The 20,935-nt window shown below is 31.7% G+C and overlaps 3 protein-coding genes across 3 annotated transcripts in view; 1 reads left to right on the forward strand and 2 right to left on the reverse strand.

Annotated features, from left to right (window-relative positions):
- Window positions 1–370, reverse strand: part of LOC132754965 (uncharacterized) — a 39,329-nt gene extending 38,959 nt beyond the window's left edge. Inside the window, exon 1 of the mRNA XM_060745719.1 lies at window positions 81–370. The gene's annotated coding sequence lies outside the window, so the exon portion shown is untranslated. The remainder of the gene's footprint in view (window positions 1–80) is intronic.
- Window positions 371–2,226: 1,856 nt separating this feature from the next.
- On the reverse strand, window positions 2,227–9,285 carry LOC132754966 (uncharacterized). The gene is made up of 4 exons (XM_060745721.1): window positions 9,004–9,285; window positions 8,158–8,330; window positions 6,242–6,314; window positions 2,227–4,290 (listed from the first exon to the last, which is right to left on the reverse strand). The coding sequence occupies exons 1-4, from the start codon at window positions 9,247–9,249 to the stop codon at window positions 4,117–4,119; spliced, it is 666 nt and encodes a 221-aa protein (XP_060601704.1). The 5' UTR covers window positions 9,250–9,285; the 3' UTR covers window positions 2,227–4,116.
- Window positions 9,286–9,729: 444 nt separating this feature from the next.
- Window positions 9,730–20,652, forward strand: LOC132754967 (uncharacterized). Its single transcript, XM_060745722.1, has 6 exons — window positions 9,730–9,796; window positions 14,693–14,898; window positions 16,508–16,574; window positions 17,033–17,155; window positions 18,551–18,647; window positions 19,627–20,652. Exons 2-6 carry the CDS (start codon window positions 14,721–14,723, stop codon window positions 20,416–20,418), a joined length of 1,257 nt encoding a protein of 418 aa, XP_060601705.1. The 5' UTR covers window positions 9,730–9,796; window positions 14,693–14,720; the 3' UTR covers window positions 20,419–20,652.
- The last annotated feature ends 283 nt before the right edge of the window (window positions 20,653–20,935 follow it).

Genomic DNA, 20,935 nt, shown 5'->3' on the forward strand with positions numbered 1-20,935 from the left:
GCTGAAGACCTTTAGCTACACTGTTTATATCATTTAACATGAAATAAGTGATGACACGACATTATGTTGAATATACTAACCTTGAAAATCTATAGACAAGGGTATAGTACCTTCTTCTAATCAGTAAGCCATTACTTGCTTGACCTAAAGCTTAAACCACACCACTGTAGACGAGCATCCGAACATGCTTCCATTTAATAAAATGTTTGTGTCAACAAAAAAAAATCAAGCATGGCAAATAAATACAATAATCTAATCTCTCTTGACAAAAAAAATGTTTATCTGGAGATACAACTTTATGTATTTGCACTTCATACATTTGCAGTAGACTTCACATACACTTTCTCTTTCAATTTTTACCTCTGGTTGTTGTTGTGTAGGTAAGACACCACTAACTTGGTAAACACCACTAAAAGTTTTCCTTCTGCAAGCAGTATAGAGCATGGCTAGCGAACAAATTGTGCACCAGGGCTTTTTATTATATAGAAAGTGGTTGCTCTTTGCAAAAGGCCAACATCTATGAAGTATCAATTTTATAAATTAGTCGGTCTTACTGTAAAAATATTGTGAATAAGGGCTTGGTCAGCCTTCACATGCATGCAGTCTGACCAGGATCTCAGTGGCATCCCATCAGCTGACACTGACAAAAATATCTAAGTCATAAAATGGCAATGCCCTTATAAGTAAGAACTAACAAAAATAATGAGCATTTATGGATGATTGCCTTATAACCATCCCTGTCCTTCGTCCCAACTTTTGTTACCAGTTTCTAAGGCAACTTACAGCTATAGTGTGGTGGACACTAGAAGTTGCGTGTGTTTTTAATTTTGTTTCTACATCATCATGATGTGGCAGACATTTGTGTCAAGTTATAAATCCTTCTAAAGCACAACAAAGTGACAGTCCAGATACAAATGTGTACTTTTCAAACTCTTCTTGTGAGAATGAGTACCTTCAAACTATAATTTAATATTAACTGTGACACATAAAAAAAGTGTCAAGTCTTTTGTAAGAAATTGCATAATTTTGTTTTTAAATTGAATTAAGCTTTAAATAAATTAAAAGCACAATTAAATATCTCTTATTAATTATTCCATAATAGCCATTTATAGTAACAAGAGCTGTCGGATGGGCAGCATAATTGACTAATCTGTGTTTGATAATAATTTGAAGAACCAAGCAAAGTCTATGTATGTTCACAATGGGGATTATTTCAGTAACATTCATACCAGAATGCGTCTTGGGCAATGTTCTTCTATAACCTCATTTACAAGTACATATCCAAGTTCAACAATAATCACTAAGATATAATGGAGACCTATTTAGTCAATAAAACAATTGGGACAGGTAAAGCACAATCCTTTAAAGTTCAAAATGTTTTGTTATTTTTGCATCATGAAACAAATGTCTGTCTAACTTGCACTATGAGGTTAACTTTTGACCAGATGAGCCACACCCTATGAAGTTTAACTTATGTAGGTCTAACCATTCTTTGGCCATCTCAAATGAATTTTTTGCACAATATAGTTGCTGCTCACAAAAACAAATCAACAAAAGAAAGTGAACATTGATGTTAAAGATTCTGTAACACAATTTTTTTATGTTTTTATATCATAAATATGATGCTCAAATTAAGATTTATCAATTTTGTAAGTTCCAAAAAACATTATTTATAAAGATATAACCGAATTTGACATTTCATGTAAATAACGGGACGGAATAAAAAATTTATTTTCTATAAAGTCTAATTAAGTCAAATTTTTCAATAAGAAATGAATGCATAAATTTTAATGATTACATATATGTACAAATATTTGCAGTACATATTTTACATATTCTTCGATGTTTGAAAATTGTTTTATTAGCATAAATATATAAATATATATAATTTCACTAAAGTGTGGTATACAACTAAGCCGTCCGGTTAGCTCAATAGGACTACTAGAGCGTTGGACTCTGAATCGTTGGACTCTAAATCGGGTGACCCGTGTTTGATTCCCAGTGTGATTGATCATGAAATCCTTTCTATGGTCATTCTATGGTCATTCGCACTGTACCTCTGCTCTGGTATGTACAGAAGTTTCAGTTCCTTGCGAAAATGAAAGCAACTAGTACTGGTAAACTGCTTGACAGCCTGCCCAGGAACGATGTGATTCAGATTTTGTGTTTGATTTCATGATACCTGGAAGTTATAAAACTCAAAAATGTAAAACAGAAGCTTTTATGTTTTTAATTTTATTATTTTCAATAACAGTGCTTTATGCAACATACTCTCATAAATTCTCTATACACATTTCTCTAAACTTTCGCTACACAACCTGCAATGATCTCAGATTAAAAATTATGCATAGGTTGAAGTGTTCATTAGTAAGCATTTTCAAAATTAAATTGATGCTTCACTCAACCAATTTAATTTTTAAATTGCTAAATACTGATAAAAAATAACCAATTTGTGTTTGAAATTATTTTTTTTATCATATTGAATTCCCCACTAAAAATCTCTTATGAAGCAATTTAGGTCATCAACAGGTAGACAGGGCAGACTGTGGCACGGAAAATCAATACCATACCTGTATATGGAAAAAATCTCTGAGTGTAAAATATCATGTAGCCAGACCTAAAATTTATTATTTGTTGTTGGTAAATTGCTCTACCTAGAGAAATCCTGCTGACCTAATGTTTTAAGTGACCATCATTTTCTGTAAGTCCTGTTAGAACACATTTGAAAAACTGCAATCCTATTGGACAATAATAATTTCAAACACTAAATTTCATTAATACTTAATAACATGTGCTTTTGAAAAGATAATCAACAATTAACCCTTTCCCTCATGAGCATATTGTGAAAAATGGCCGTTTTCACTGAAAAGCCTCCTGTTACAAGTTCAAACTGCTATGAAACTATGAAAAATGCTTCAATACTAATCAAACTTGGCACAAATGTTGACTGGACCATTGCCTTTGTAACGATATGCTCAGTCTTAAATTTCCTGTTACCATGGCAACGAGGGGACATCTCAAAATTGCCAAAAATCACTATTTTGCCTCGATTTTTTCCATCAAAATTTATTTCAAAGTGCTGCAACTTCTCAAGGGATTGAGATAGAGTCAAAGGCTTTTCAGCGTTGGTTACACGTTACCTTATGATCGACCTGGGGTCATTTTAGCCTCTCACAAGTCCAAAATTTTCTTGGCGACATTTCTCAAACGGAAACATGTGTTTGGGGCCCAAATAGGACATTTTTTCACTATTTCAGGCCTAAAAAAGGGGGGGGGGTGGTGGGTCGAAAGTGCGTTGTTTCGCGTATATATGAGGTAAAAGGTTAAAACAAATAATCAATTATTGTTCCTAAACATTCTACTCAACAAAAAAAACGTAACTTCATATACATTTAAAACTGACATAAATCAGAAAATTTCACTCATAAAAGGATAAAAATTCTGAAATATCATCAGAAATAGATTGGTAAAACATTCTACTCAACAGAAGAAACATAACTTCATATACATTTAAAACTGACATCAATTGGAGAATTTCACAAATAAAAGCATAACAATTCTGAAATATCATTAGAAATAGATTGGTGAAAAATTACTTCCCAATATTTTTTATCATCATTTCTGTTATCTTTGTAACACTGCAGATCAATATTAAAACACAACATGCATGGGAAATGTTAACTTACATTTTAATAATGGCCAAAGAGCTGAAACATCTGTTAATTGAAAGAGTTAAAAAAAAGTTTCAAATTGCTTTATATATTTATAAAAGGAAAATGAAACATTGTATGTAGCATTGAGAAATGTGTGGTGGGGAGGGCCAAGTAATTAACATGTCAGACTTATCTTAATCTAATAATCTCTAGCCATTAGGGTTCAAATCCCATCAGGAGCAAGAAACTTTTCACTCATTGTTCACTATTGGTTAGTTCCAGGAGAGGGTCTATAACCTTAGTTTCCTACACAATCAAACTAAAATAAATTCTGTATAAACTTAATATGAAATATAAAAGATACATAAATGTAAATTTAATGTAAGATAGCATAAGTAAGGTAAGGGTTTGCAGCTTTAGCATAATGTACTAAAACACAGTAAGAAGAATTTCATGTAGTTAATTAACTTCCTCCTGAATTGTTCACCTCAAACTGTTTCCTCCACACTCGAATGATGACAATAGGTTTCCCTGACTTTGTCAACCGTTTGGAAACTTTGATAACTTTAACACGTTGAACTAAAAGTTTATCATCCTTTCTTGAATGAATAACATCTACAGAATCCCCTACTTCAAGCTGAAAATAAATAGATAAATGAGCCGCGCCATGATAAAAGCAACCTACTGCGTTTGCGACCAGCATGGATCCAGACCAGCCTGCGCATCTGGGCAGTTTGATCAGGATCCATGCTGTCCGCTATCAGTTTCTCTACTTGTAATAGGGTTTGTAAGCAAACTGCATGGATCCTGATCAGACAGCACGGATGCGCAGGCTGGTCTGGATCCATGCTGGTCGCACACGCATTATGTTGGTAATGGTTTTGTCATGACGCCGCTCAAATAAATCAAGCAGGTACAAATTAATTATCTAAAAAATTTAATTTCGGTTGTGTTTATAATGGTATTCATATAACCTATGACCATAATTAAACTTCAATCATGCATAATTATATAACCCACTAACAACATAATGTACCTATTGAATATCATATACATGTATTAGGTGAATTAATTCCCATCAAGTTATCTTGAACACACTGTTTCTTTTATCATATAAACATAACATATGTAAATAATAATTATCATATTTGCATAACTATGTAAATTATCATATCATTATAACTTATATAAATTATCATAATTATTTGCATATCTTATGTCTATTATCACATTTACATAGCATAAGTAAATTATTATATTCATTTTACTGTAAATTATCATATTTACATAATACATGTACTGTAAATTATCATATTCACATAACATATGTAAATCATTATAACCACATAACATATGTATATTATTATACTCATATGACATATGTATATTATTATAACCACATTACGTATGTATATTATTACACTCATATAACATAATTATATGTATTATTATAACCACATAACATATGTATATTATTATACTCACATAACATATGTATATTATTATCATTATACTCACATAACATATGTATATTATTATAACTACATAACATATGTATATAATTATACTCACATAACATATGTATATTATTATCATTATACTCACATAACATATGTATATTATTATCATTATACTCACATAACAGATGTATATTATCATAACCACATAACATATGTAAATTATTATATTCACATAACATATGTATATTATTATACTCACATGTTTATTATCATAACCACATAACATATGTATATCATAATACTCACGTAACATATGTATATTATTATACTCACATAACATATGTATATTATTATTATAACCACATAACATATGTATATTATTATTATACTGACATAACATAATGTATATTATTATATTCAAATAACATATGTATATTATTATAACCACATAACATATGTATATTATTATAACCACATAACATATGTAAATTACCATATTCACACAACTTATTTAAATTAACATATTCACATAACTAATGTAAATTATGACATTCATGTAAATCACAAGTGCCAACTATGATTAACATTAAGGTAACATAACAAGTAATAGCTGATTTTTCCACATGACCAATTGGCAGAAAATATAATTATGTTGTTACAATTAAAGAATCATTGTCCTCAATCTACATTGTAATTCCAGGAAAACAAGTTACAGTAAAGACTCTAAATTGTGAATTCAATGTCCATAAATATAGCATTTTTTCCACTGATCTAACTGGGCATATTGTCACCTTAGTGCAGTAACAGGTTAACTCCTATTGAATTAATATAAAGCGTTAACCTGTTACTGCACAAGGTGACAATATAACAATAAGGAACAGTTTAAAGTATTATAACAAATTACACAGTCTACCACATGCTCTTCCTTATACATGTAAATAACATTTGAACTCATAGCATGAGCATCATCCTCAATATATTAACATAATTCTTATAAAATAACAATGCCTTTTTAATAAATATCTTGATGACTTTAAGTCTAAAATACAATATAACTGCAACATCATGAGGATAAATTATAATATTATATACTATTAAAATTATATCAATGATTTAATTATGTCTTACCTGTTTTGCTTTCTTCGTCAATGTTTTTCCTTGAAACATAAATTTGCTGCCATAAAACAATTTTTCTGTTTCACTGAAAGAAAAAAATGAACAAGAATTCTAATATGAATAATTTAAGTGCTATTTATGCTTAAAAATTTAAATCACATCAATATAAAATGTATACAATTTTATTTATCAGAACCAGAAATATTGCTAATTAGCATATGTCTTGCCATTTTAATATAAATAGCACCTAACATAATAAAGCTAGCTTTAATATCAAAGAACTTAACATAACTAAGATATACAAAATTTAGCACATGTACATTAAGGACACCTGCTTGTTTTTGCATAAGATTTAATTGTGTCATACAATTTCAAATCCTTGATAAAGGACTATATTTTTCTTTATCGAAAAAACAACAGCTTATGTACATGTAATAAAGTTCACAAGCTGATATTTTAGGATTATTTTTTTAAATATTGTATATACATGTACATAGGCTACATAAATTTTAAAAACCCAAACCTTAATTGTTAAGGTTATAAGGGAACTTTCCAGCTACCTGATCATAGATGCACTCCTATGAATTATTCCAGACACAAGTTGATATATGAAGTAGAACCACCAAACTTTCTACATGTATTATTTAACTAAATATAGCTTCCACAAATGAAAGACTTTTAAATCTTAATTTATTATCTGGTATTTCCAATTTTTAATACTTGATGCTAAACTTATACTCTAGTGTACAAGTTTTAAATTCCTGCTAAAATAATAATCTCTTTTCTCAGCTTATAATTATGATGCTAAACTTATAATCTAGTTTAATAGCTACCTTATAATTGATGCTAAACTTATAATATGATATACAATGTACTAGCTTTTATTTATTGTTCATCTTATAATCTAGAACAATGTACATTGTATTCTTAAATCTAATTTTTAGTACTAAATTTTCAATCCATGCAAAACTAATGATCTGGTATTCTAGTTGTCTTTTTTTTTAATTGATGCTAAACTTCTAATCTAGTATAATACAAGCTCTTTATTCCTCCTAAATTTAATATAATCTAGTTTGCTTATAGCTCATGCAAAACTTATAATCTGGTATATATGCTTTTAATACCTGTTAAACTTATAGTCTAGTTTATATGCTTTTAATACCTGTTAAACTTATAGTCTAGTATACTACTGATGCTAAACCTACACTTTTAATTCCTGTCAAACTAATTATCTAGTAAACTAGCTTATAATTGATGCCAAACCTGATAATCTAGTATAATTTCTGCTGAACTCATTACCTGGTACAATAGGTTAAGTTAATGCTAAACTTATAGTCTATTGTAGTATACAAGCTTTTAATTTCTGCCAAACTTATAATCCAGTACAATAGCTTATAACTGATGCTAAACTTATAATCCAGTACAATAGCTTATAACTGATGCTAAACTTATAATCCAGTACAATAGCTTATAACTGATGCTAAACTTATAATCCAGTACAATAGCTTATAACTGATGCTAAACTTATAATCTAGTGTACAAGCTTTTACTTCTCAATTACCTTATAATCTAGTACATTAGCTTATAATTGATACTAAACTTATAATCTACTCTAGTATACAAACTTTCAATTCCAGCTAAACTTATAATGTAGTTTAATACCTTATAATTTAAACTTAAGATATAATCTAGTATATAAGCTTTCAATTCCTGCTAAACTTATAATCTAGTATACAAGCTTTTAATTCATCATCATCATCTTCAGTACCGTAATCGCCTCACTCTTTATAGAGCATAATTGCGATGAATTCCTCCTAAACTAATAATCTAGTGTAATAGCTTATAATTGATGCTAATTATACATGATACACTATACAAATCTCCTCTTTACTTAACATTAATATAACCATATATATTATATTGAACACCTTTTTGAAATTCCTAATCCTGTATGTATAATACTATCAGCCCTTTGAGAATGAACACTCATGTGTTTATATGCTGCTGGAGCCTCATAGTCTATTTCTAAATCACTGTATGATGCTTCATCATCATCTTCTTCTTCACTGTCATCATCATCATCACTTCCATCATCTTTATTCTATCAAAATAAAGTTAACATACATAGAAGATATAAATTTAACCAATCTTAAACAAAGAGAAATTCACTCATTTTAAATTTCAGGCAGCAAAATGATTCAAAGATAATATTCAAAGGCATACCAATATTAGATTAAAAGATTATAATGATAAATATGAAATTATTTCAACACACAAGCTAGATTTTTTTGACAGATCTTTCCTTAAAATATACATGTATTTTTGCAAACAGGGAAAACAGGGAACAAAGAAAAAAGTGAACTGAATTTAAACTCCATGATGCCTGATAACAATCCCTTTTAATAAAGGGAAAAAGTGCTGCTGGCATTATATTATTCTGTAATTTGCATTTTTACATTTAGGTAAAATACATGTAGCATATCATAGCAGGTCTGCTGCTCACTGTCTAATAATATGTCAAGTCAATTCAAGATTTGCAAAAAAAAAAGAAATAAAAATGGATGACAACTAATGTTTTTTTTTCTTTCGACAATTTTAACACATTTTTGGTCATTCAGGTAATTCTCAGAGGACAGTGGATTGAACAAGACACCCCTTGGTAAGAAATCAAATGCTCTACCTATTGAGCTTATTAAAGGTTCCAGAGAGATTTTTGCCATAATGTCCTAGTAAGTGAACAGGTAATTAATGTGCAAAAAAAGTTACATCATTACCTCTTTCTTTGTTGATTTTCTTTTATTTGTTTTGCACCGTATCATTTGTTTATTCAAACAAGGAGCTCCCATGTGTACCTGACTATTAATACAGGACTGTTTCCAGGATTTTTCATCATAAAAGTCAGATTTTTGTAGCGTTGAGAAATTTATATTTGTTGAGCTACATGGCAGATGAATTAAAGGTTGACGGACAAAGTTAAAAATAAAGTGCGATTTTGCAACGTTCCTTATTGCTGAATTCATGCTAACTACTTGCAGATCTCTTTTTATAACGTACTAAAAATGTGTACTAAAAAAAAAGCTGTAAGTGTAAAACTGTAGATGTTTGATTTTAAGTGATCAAAACTATTGCATAGACTGTCAAACGTGTGACAGTACTTGGCATCTAGTAAGTCTTTTACAGCTCTAGAATATATGGTGAATTATAACTTATAGTTTAACTGCCAATTAATTAAAGTTAAAACAAATACAGAACTGCCTAAATTTTTGACAGCTGAACATTGACATTCAACCAGTCAAAATGAAAGTAGAATGTTGATTGTTCCGAGTTTCGTATTAAGCGGCTGTAATTAATAATTATGTGGAATATAAACTATTCTGATTATAATCTAATATAAGCAAAATTTATAACCTTTATGTTTATATATATAGATCTTTTATTTCAAATAAAAATAAAATAATTTTTACAAAAATTATATACGAAATTATTACTTAAACATGACTTTATAGCTTTGTATGATTCTCCCGCATTATTCCAATTTACACGGTTTATAAAATTTACAAGAGCAAGGTAGATCTGTCATAGAATTGTTGAAGAGACATACCTGTTCCATACTGCAATTTGCTGGCCGCTATAAATTTTTGTTCAATGTTGGCAATTGTCAATTTATTTTACTTTAGACTCGAAGTCAACGTTTCGCCCCACTGACGTTTCGCCTCATAACTACTCGCCCCACATTAGTGACGTTTCGACTTAGATTAGTGATGATTTTACACAAAATTATTTTTGCAGTATTTATCAGTTTATGTTCCTTCTAAATATCACTCAAATTCTTGGGTTGTTATGTGTTAGTCAGTTAGTGTTATTGGTTAGGTTAGAGGGTTAGGCTAGGATAATAACGTCTGCATTTTGCTGCGACAGATTCTTAAAGTGCTCCCAAAAATTGATCAATTTAACTTTTGGGTTATCAATGTTAAAGCTGATGCCGGTTCGCCACTGTTCATAGTCCTAATTATAAGACCTATATGTAACCTATTTCATATTTATCATTTATTAATCTGATATTTTTCATTTTCCATGTTATGTTAGGTCTTAACAGATCACTGCAAAAAGTGTAGCAAACAATTTGACATTAGACATCGATTTAGATCTAATGCATTTAAACAATTACGAAAGTGTGTATTTACATTAATTTTGACCTATTTATGAACAAAACTAAAAAATAAATACCTTTTATCAAAAAAATTAAACTGTCAAATCCGAAAATTCATGATTAAATCCTCTCATTTAATTAAATTTCTTGTACAGCCGATAAACAAATGGCCGCCATACAGTGCACAAAATCTGATTGGCTAATTCAAATGCAAGTCAGAAGTTTCTAACGGAATATTTTTTATTGCAATAATTGCCCATGCACCGTCAGGGTGTTCGAATATATTTTTTCGTTCAAAAATTTGGAATCAATCTGTAAAGCACTTTACTTAACCAGGCCGATAGGCAAAAATAGATTGATATTTATATTTTATTTTTAATTGATAAGTACATCAGTGTTCAATCTAGAGCGCGCCATTGCGCCATTGACCCCCTGAAAAGACCGCCGGCGCAAAACAAATTCAACTGTGGGCCCGATGGGCGCACTCGTAGAAAATATCCTAAATGACATTAGAATGCATTCTTATACCTGATTAAGTGCATAAAAAAGGGTTCTTGTGAATAATATTAATAAATACTGAATTCAAAACTGAAGTTTGTATAGAAAAACAAGAGCATGTTGGTAAGAACCGCACTGTCGGTAACCCTTCGCTACGTTTTCTCGGCCGGGGTCTGTAAATACTATGTAGACTTGTTCTTCGTACCGTAACTATTACTTACTTTTGAGTCACAGTTTTTATAAACAAAACAAATCGTCACAGATAATCCAATACGTGCGTGTAGTTATAGTTTTTTCACGGTCAAAACAAATAAATATGTCATAACTTTCGGGAGGAAAAAAACTATATATTTGTGAAAAGTGCAAGTTAATTATAGAGAAGTGTGCATAAATTATTACGAAACGCCTTCATCCAATTAAAAAAGTCTTAAAGATGGAACTAATCAAACACAATTGGCTAGGGAGTGTCTGACAATTGAGTTAATAAACTTTGATTGGTCTTTGGCTGGTAGGCACCCAAACATTGTGCATATCATTAATCAATACAGACATCTTAAGCGTGACGTAAGAACTACTGCCCTGACAAAAGATCAAAGGTACCGGTATGTCAATATACATTGTCTTAGCACCTGTTGACACTTTGTTTTTTGCTTGGATATATTGAGAAGGGTAAATATTTTTAGCGACTATTGTAAGTTTATATTCTTCATCAACAAAGCTAATTGCAAAATATGAATTTCTTTTATATATCGGGCGCTGATTAAAAAACTGAACATTATTATCAAATATCCCTGGTAACATTAAAATAAGATTCATATGTTTCTTTGAACAATTTGTCATTGTTTCTTTACCAATCAGTTCTTAAAATTGAGCCTGCATCAACGCTAACAGAACTCTCAAAAGAGGTCAAAATAATATCATTTTTTTAGTGAGTTGATTGTTTTGGAATTTTGCAACCGTTTTTGGTCTATATATGGTACGTGAACAAGTAACTTAAAAGATACAATACCTTATTTGAATTTGATGTTCTTTTAAGTGTGGGACCCCCTTTTTTCTCAAATGACCCCCTTTTGAAAAGTTTATGGGCCCGAAGGGCCCCCTGGGAATTTGTTCTAGATTGAACACTGGTACATTGTTTGAGAGGTTTTGTTAATGATTGAGCATGAAGTTGAAAGACAATAAGCTTTTGAATAAAGCTTGAAAGGCCAGACAATGGACAGAATGATGATGTGCCACATACAAGAATCAGGTCCCTAGCGCATAAGTCAAGGTCACACTTGTAAAACAAAATCCACAATATAAATTTTTATAAAAGTTAAGCTGATGTTTGTGTAAGATCTGCAACAAATGAACAGGGTACAAATATGGCTCATCTGGTTATACAGTGGAACCTGTCTAATCCGAACTCGTCCGGACCAGAAGAAAAGTTCGGATTAGAAAGGTTTCCGGATTAGAAAGGTTTCCGAATTAGAAGGTTTTTTACATGTTTTTTTCATGTTATTTGCAAAATAGTTTAAGGAAAGAAAACGGGAATATATTTGAAATTGCAATTTAGATATGTTATTTTTGCAGTCTCTTATCGTTCATTTTAATACATCTGAATACAAAAATAAAGAAACAAAAATAAATAAATAAGCAACAATATTATGTCCTCTAGGGTAAGTTAACCTACGATGTTAAACAGAAGGCCGAGACATGATTAGATATTCGTACCAGCATTTGTCAGTTGTTGTTTACTCTTATCCGATTCAGCGACTATCCGAATTTACTGACAGTTTACATTAATTTTCATTACTTAATCACGTATCATTGAATCCAATACAAAGGATTAAAAGATATTTCTATTGCATTATATCAAAATATTTATAGAAGCTGACGAAAAACAATCAATTAAGCAATTATAGAAGATATCAAGGCAAGCTAAGTGTAATTTTCACACCTTCGCAGATCATACGTTTCACCCATTAATCAAGCGAAATAACACTTATCAGTTTGGTGTATGTTTACACCTGCAAGATGTGCGATAATTTGTTATTTTGAATGAAGGTGTGACATTTGGCAAAATGTGTTCGGATCGGAGAGGTAAATTTTAGAGTAAAATAAGAACAAAAATTGAAAAAATCGTCCGGAATTCGGAGAAGACAGGTTCCGGATCCGAAAGGTTTTTTACTTTTAAAAATAGAACGGATAAAATCGGGACCGGACACTTCGTTCGGATTAGAAAGGATTCCGGATTAGAAGGGTTCGGATTAGCAAGGCTCCACTGTACTTTATTTTATCCTGTATCACTCTTCTAATATGGAATCATCCATTACTCTTTTCATTTTAGGTTTACCTTTTAATTTACATATTTTTATGCCACCGCAGCATCAGCAACTTCCAAAGTTGTTCAATGAATTTGATTCCATGCAGAAATCTGGTTGCCATGCCAACCGAAAGGAATTATAAGAATAAATAAAAAGATCTTGTTAAGACCCGACCCACAAGGCCTAGAGCATAGATAGTTTGCATAAGGCATTGTCTGGTAGACCTCTACCAAGATTGTTCAAATTATAGCCCTAGGGTCAAAATTGGCCCTGCCGTGGTGGTGGTCATTGATTTTCATATATTTTACATATAGTAAAAACTTAAAAGATTCTTCGTGTCTGAAGGTACTATAGGCTTAGAGTTTTGATATTTTGTGTATAATATCATCTATAGGTCCCTTACCAAAGTTGCTCAAATTTTGCCCCTTGTGTCAAAATTATCTCAGCCCCCCCCCGGGGGGGAGGGGGGTATAGGTTTTCCTTATATATGTATGTTGTTAAAATTTAAAAAGTTTTTTTCCCTGAATTGACAAGGCTAGAAGTTAGGTATTTTGCATGAAACATGGTGTAGTGGACCTCTACCCAAGACTGTTAAAATTATAGCCTTGGGGTCAAAATTGGCCCTGCCCTGGCGGTCATTGATTTTCACTATGTACATATAGTAAAAACAGAAACTAAAACAGATGTTTCAGCGTTTTTTTTCTCTGGGAATGGTGCTGGTACCAGACTGATTGGGAAAAATGCGTTATTTTGACTTAAATTTGGATTTTTTTCATGCATTTTTTCAGCTACAAATAAGATTAGTCATCATGAATAAAGATAGCTAACAGCTTCCACTGTCCAGGTAGAACTATTGAATGGTGATTTATATGAATATATTGGATATTTAAATGATTTCAAAGAAATCATTTTGTCTTGTGGGAATTTTGAACAGCCATATTGGGACTTTAAACAATGGAAATTGAGAATTTTAATGTCTTTTTTCTATTGAGAACAGTACCATTTTAGGGTAGTAGTTCTATAAAGAAAGAAAAAACTGTGTTTTCTGAATAGGAGAAAGCTAGAGCTTAGATATTTGACATGAAACATTGTTTGGTGGTTCTGTGTCAAGATTGATTTAATTAAACCCTTGGGTTTAATTTTGCCATGCCCAACGGGACAGTGACCTACTTTCTTGACTGTAAAACCATGTAAAGTTGCATAATTAACCGGCCACTGAATTTAAAGAAACTGGCAAATACCCGGTATCAGTGAATTTGCTAAAATTGCTGATTTGGGAAGTAAAAAGGCTGGTTTAAGTTCAGATTTTTGGGAAAACTGCATGATTTTAAAGAAAAAATTTCAATTGGGAAGAGGCCTTTCTTTGGAGTCTGTTATATAAGAAGGAAAATAACTGGGTATCACTTCTTTTCTTTTTACAAGTTGAAGTATATACTTACCTTATGTAAATAGCACTGATACTATGAATTTAATGACCATTACACAGACTTGACAATTTATTTTTTTCAGGTATATTGTTATAGGTACTGTTACCACTATGGAAGTGAATGATTCTGGTGTGTCTGTGCAAACAGCCAAACCAGATGAGGCTGATTCCTCGATAGTAGCAAGTTCAAGTCCTGTTGTATTTCAATGTACACAATGTAACACTATTGTTGGAGATTCAACTGCATGGGTGACTTCAAACGAACTTATGAGAACTATAACTCTAGGCAGTAAGTATCCTACATATCATCATCACCTTAGTGCATAAACTGGTTGAGTCCTTCTTAAGTTAAAAGGAGTTAACCAGTTATTGCATTAAGGAGATAATAATGATATGTTTCTGCTCTTGATTTTATTGAAATGTAACTCATGTTTTCCAGGTCATTCTTGTCGTTCTGTCAGTTTGATAACTTTGGCATAAAATTTTACCGTAATGTATTGCTGATGTGTGTTAGAATTAAAAATTCTTTGTTAACAAGTTAAGCTTTATTTTTAATTGAGGTTTATTAAGTCATATTAAAACTATATATACAAAAATGTAGGTCATATGGCGATTTTCCAGCTTTACTTGTGTAGGAATACCAGGGCTGTCAGGAAAGTTCATAGACAAGGCTATAAAATTATTATAAGAAGTCATATTAATATGATGATTAAATATTTTGCTTAAATATTTATTCTGCTATAAGTTTCTAAATTAAAAAATATGATAAAAATTGTATTCGCAAATCACCAATCACCATGGCAACATGATCAAAGAATCACGGAGCACTTTGATTTCATGACAATAGCTACTCAAATAAAAAGTTGCTAAAAATTGTAATTTAGGGAACTAATAATGATTATAATCTTTGATTTAAAAACAAAATCAACCATAAATTGTTAAAGGCAACTTGTGTTTAATTGTCAAACACGATTAAGAAGCGGTGATGACAATATTTTATATAAGAAACGTATCAGATAACCAAAAGTAGCATGGCCGAATTGTCGTAGATTGCGTTACAACAAATGAACATTCCTTGAAAAAGACAGACATCTCACACACTGTATGGGAATCAGTGACACCTTTGTTGTTGTTTATTTTTTTTAATGTATATGAAATTCATAAAGTAATAGCAAGGGAACATAACATGTATAAAGTATACGCCAGACAGGTTCCATGGCTGTTTAAATGGAAGAAATTGAAAAGTGGATTAGCATCAAGTTAAATTGACGCCGTTGACGTTGTCAAAGTGCTCCATGACGATGTATATATGTTGTATGTTAATACTGTAAAAATACAAGCGTAAGTCACAATTCAATAATTTTTGATAAATGTGTTCGCTAGATATGTATATTTTTGCTGACAGAATTTGTACAACATATGTATTGTTATACAATGAAAAATGAAGAAGTATATTAACTTTCCGGACATCCCTCGTATGTCAGATGCCACCTGTCAATCAAGCACTGAGCATAGCCAAGCAGCACCTTGACCAACTAGCAACTGACAATGACCACAATGCAGTGATCATACACATTTCTAGTCTGAAATTAAAACAATAATTTTGTGAACAAATATATAGCTTTATACCCTTTTGAATTGAATAATAATAGTGAGAAACAAAATGGTTATTTTTTTACTATTAAGGTAACAAACTTTTAATATATGTATTGAAAATCTTATTTTATTTTTACCATGAGACGAGAGGAAAAATAAATGAAGTGAAAAATTATTCAATTTAATGATTGGTCACTTATTTTAATGTTGTGTCAAGCATATTAGCAATAACATTTTCAAAAACATCTTGATGGAGACTTTTTTGAAAACCTTACATGTATGTTGAACAACTTTTTTTTCAGGAGTTACTAGTAAAGTTGGTGTAAACTCTAATATTCAGATTTCTGAAAGTGGAATTGACAAAGGAAGGTAATATGTTGTTTTTAAATAAGAAATACAGACTCGGTATAGATATCTTTAAAGCCATTATTTTATAAAACCTTTTCCACCACAATTTTTCTTTTCTTGCTCTGGATTTTAATTTATTTATTAAGCATATATTTTTTTGTTCTTTATTCCCTTACACTTTTAATTTTTTCATAAGAACTTCATTTATTGAATGATATTATTTTGGTAATTCCATAAACCAAAACCCTTGATATGGGTTTAGATTAATTTGGTCAAGGTCACTTGTTTTAAAGAAATAGTTTTCTACTTTTGATCCTAGGCTGTGTTAAATTTGTCAAAACAAAGTGATCGTTCCTTAGAATTGCTAGCAACAAGGCATAATGTTAGCTGAAATTTTGATATACCAATGAAATCTTTATTGTATCAGTGTACGTTTGTAGCATAATATAATTGGAGAATGTTTATGTGATATATTTCAGTACATTTTCAACAGTATTCTGCATGTCTTGTAAGGAAGTTTTGGGCAAACAGTACATGGCATCTCCACCAGATCTTGATTACATAAGAGGCAGATTTACCTTCCATGTGGAGAAGTTAAACAGGTAAGTGTATCTACTACAGTCACCAACCTAAAATACCACATATCAGGCACACATAGGCAATTGTGCATAGTCATTAGTATAGCCCCTTACTTAAATTTTAAAGTTATCAATGGGAAACTTGGAGTGCTTGCTTATTAGGACAAGAGTCATCTGCAAGACAAGGAATCTATTCATCTTTAAAACTTAGAATTTTTGTCAAATTTGCCTATTTAGTAGAATGATTTCAAAAGTATGAAATATATCAACATGACTTGTGGAACACTTATTTATCTTGACAAGGCACATTTGTAATATAAGGGGCATTATTCTGGACGCTGTATTTTTAGAGTAATGCCCCTTTTGACTAAGACTTTTTGTCAAAATTGTTATTGTTGGTAACATGGTTCCAAAACTATCAAAGCTATCAAAATGAAACTTGCAATACTTTATTATCGTGACATCAGTTTTAAGACAACGGACATTATCCTGAAAGCAATACTTATTATAATATAGGAGTTATGCCCCTTTTAATCTTATAATATTTATAAAAACTGGTAATTGATGGTGGTTGCTCTTTACAGATGAGTAATGCAGTGCTCAGGTTTTCATGTCCTGTATATAGCACCAGTTGAGTTGTATTTAATCTTGATAAATTTCGGCATAGTATTATTTGTATAGAAATATTTTTTAGGAATCTTGCAGATAATTACATGGTCTCATATTTGAGCAATTTAGGTTAGAAATGAATCAACATAATAATTTCCTTTGTTAGTATGCATGCATGTCATGGTTTAAAATAACTTCTCCCCTATAGTGTGTTGTAAAATCTGAATTTACTTTTTTGGTCAAATTCAGAATCTTTATTTATGTCAACCGAAGGCCATAGATAATGCTGAAAAAGGCATGCATTTGCGGTTTAGAAGAAAGGCGTCTATAACCAAATGTTTAATAATCTTAAAGAATGTTTATTTTTAACCAAAAGTTGACGCCCGCCCGCAGACTGGAAGCAAGTTCAAGGTCATTTGCTTACAATAGAATTTTCAGCTTCTACTCAATAACATCAGTGCACTTTGACCTATTGATTGCTGTCACATCAACACTTGGTCGTTGAAAACCTGGTTTTCGTCGCATTGCGGCGCTTCTTGTGTTAAAGCTTGCATGGATTTGAAATGACTGGATGCTTTAAACACTTACCAAATTACAAACATATTTGATAAGCTGAACTTTTGTTTGTATAACACTCCCAACAATAAATTCCTTGATTAAATTTATGCACTTGTTATTTTACCTAGTGCACAAAATCTTCAAAATAAAAAAAAAAGAAAGAAATAAACATGTACATGAATCCTGCATTATAGCATCCTTGACTTAACTCTGCAAAAGTTACAAAATTATTTAGTGGAAATTGTGTTTCAGCTACCTGGTTGGAAGTGTGGAGAAATTGGAAAAATTTGACCTAGCAGACATGTTAAATATACCATCACCTGATTACATTATGGCTAGGATGAGCAAGGTATGCATTATACTTATATGCATTTTTAGCTGGTGTATGTAATGTAATATATATAGAAAAAAATTATACTAACCAGTCAATATAAATCTTTTCAGTACATACCATATTCACCAGCTAAAAAGTCCATTTTTGTTTTGTTTTTGTTATCCCTCGCCAATGGAATCGGGAGGGGGATTTGTTTTGGCATTGTCCGTCCGTCAGTCATTCCATCCATCAGTCCGTTTGAATTTCGTTTCCAAGCTAGTTCTATGCAACTACTGGCTGGAATTCAAAGAAACTTTATGGGAACCATCAATACCAAGAGGAGATGCGAAAATCGTCTCCTTGTTCCAGTCCAACTCTTGAACACAGAGTTATGGCCCTTGATTATGCACATATTGCAATAATCATTTCTGCGCTACTTCTCTGCAACTGCTGGCAGGAATTCAACAAAACTTTATGGGAACCATCAATACCAAGTGGAGATGGGCAGATCGTCACCTTGTTTGGGTCCGACCCTTGAACACAGAGTTATGGCCCTTGATTAGTTATGCAGTATGCATATATAGCAATAATCACTTGAAATAATGCACTTAGCGGAACCTTCCACCAGTTAAGCTGAAGTTTTTCTTCACCATATGACCTTTAAAAGATTGTTGGTGTGACTATAATGGCAATCCAGCTTCCCCTTCCCTCCCAGCCATGCCAAAAAATCAAAACAACAAAAAGCAACAAAAAAATAAACAATTTTGAATTTGCTGATGTGCATTTGTTGCTATCGAAGCCAAACATGCACCGCTAAAAAAGTGATAATATTTGAGCCGCGTCACAACAAAACCAACATAATGCAGTCTGATCAGGATCCATGCTGTTCGCTTACAAACCCTATAACAAGTAATGAAACTGATAGTGAACAGCATGGATCCTGATCAGACTGTGCTGGTCACAACCCATTATGTTGGTTTTGTTGTGACGCAGCTCATTTCTTGTTATATTTCAGATGCAGTTTCTGATTGTGTCAATGAATGATAGAATCAAGAACCTTGAGGCTTGTCTGAATACTGGAGAGTCTGATCACAAACTGCCTGATAATTTCACCAGACAGTCAACACTCCAAGGTGAGACAGAGAGTGTCTCCTCCACTGACCATTTCTCTACACGACCACGCTCAGATTCCTTCCATTCTGCTGGTACAGATGACACTGTTACACATCAAGGAGAGGAAGGTGTTTTAAATAGAGAAGAATCTTTCTTGCCATGGCATAATAATGAAAGCATTAAATATGACCATGCCATTGACCAACAAACAAGAGAGAAAGTCAGAAAAAGTAATAAAGTGTCAGAGCAAAGAGCCAGTAATAGAAATTTAATGCTACGTGAAGGTGTTTTTCAGCAGTTAAGCTCCAGATTGGGACAGCATGAAAACTTTACAGGACCGGATGATAATCCTGTACATGGAAACAATAAAAACATTGAAGAATCAGATAACATGTATATTAATGATAACAGTAGAAGAATCAGCAGTAATGGAAGGAAGGAACAAATGGAAAAAGAAAGAAGAAATTCAGGGAATGATAGACAAAGTAGTCGATATAGAGCACAAGGTCAACACAAGGATTTACAAAGATCTAATTGGAACAATGTTAACCAGTCTGAGAGAAGTGGTAGTCATAATGAGTCGACCACACCCAGTGAAAATAGGTCTGTGCCTAGAAAACAAGTTGTCATGGAAACATGGCCATCTCCAGGGGTTGAGAGAACGGGTAGAGAAAATAAAAAAAGGAAATTGTAAAACATTTATGACAGCCAGAAATCATTTTATGAAGCATTTTTCAATGTTAGTTAATATGTCTGATGGATAGCAAGGCTTAAAGTAGGGAATCATCAATTAACATTACATTGAACATTATTTTGTTGAATTGAAAGATAAAGTTTTAAGTTTTTTATGCTTCCTGAAAAAGTTGTTAAAAAACAGATACCCGTCCATCTGTAATTCTGTGGTGCTTTTTAGCTCACCTGAGGACAATGTCTTCAAGGTGAGCTTTTGTGATGGCCCATTGTTTGTTGTCCGTGCGTCAACAATTTTTTTAAACAACTTCTCCTCCTAAACAGTTTGGCCAAATTTGTTGAAACTTTGCAGAAGCTATCAAAGTTGTTCAAAGAATTAGATTCCATAAAGAACTCTGGTTGCCGCAACCAAATGATTATTTTACAAAAAATCATAAAAAATCTTCTTGTAAAAAAACCGAAAGAGTTAGAGGTTGTTCAAATAAAACCCTAGGGTCAAAATTGGCTCCACCCCAAGGGGT

This window comes from Ruditapes philippinarum, unplaced genomic scaffold (genome assembly GCF_026571515.1).
Source record: "Ruditapes philippinarum isolate M1 unplaced genomic scaffold, ASM2657151v2 ctg495_1_1_1_1, whole genome shotgun sequence".
In the NCBI taxonomy this organism is placed as follows: Eukaryota; Metazoa; Mollusca; class Bivalvia; order Venerida; family Veneridae; genus Ruditapes; species Ruditapes philippinarum.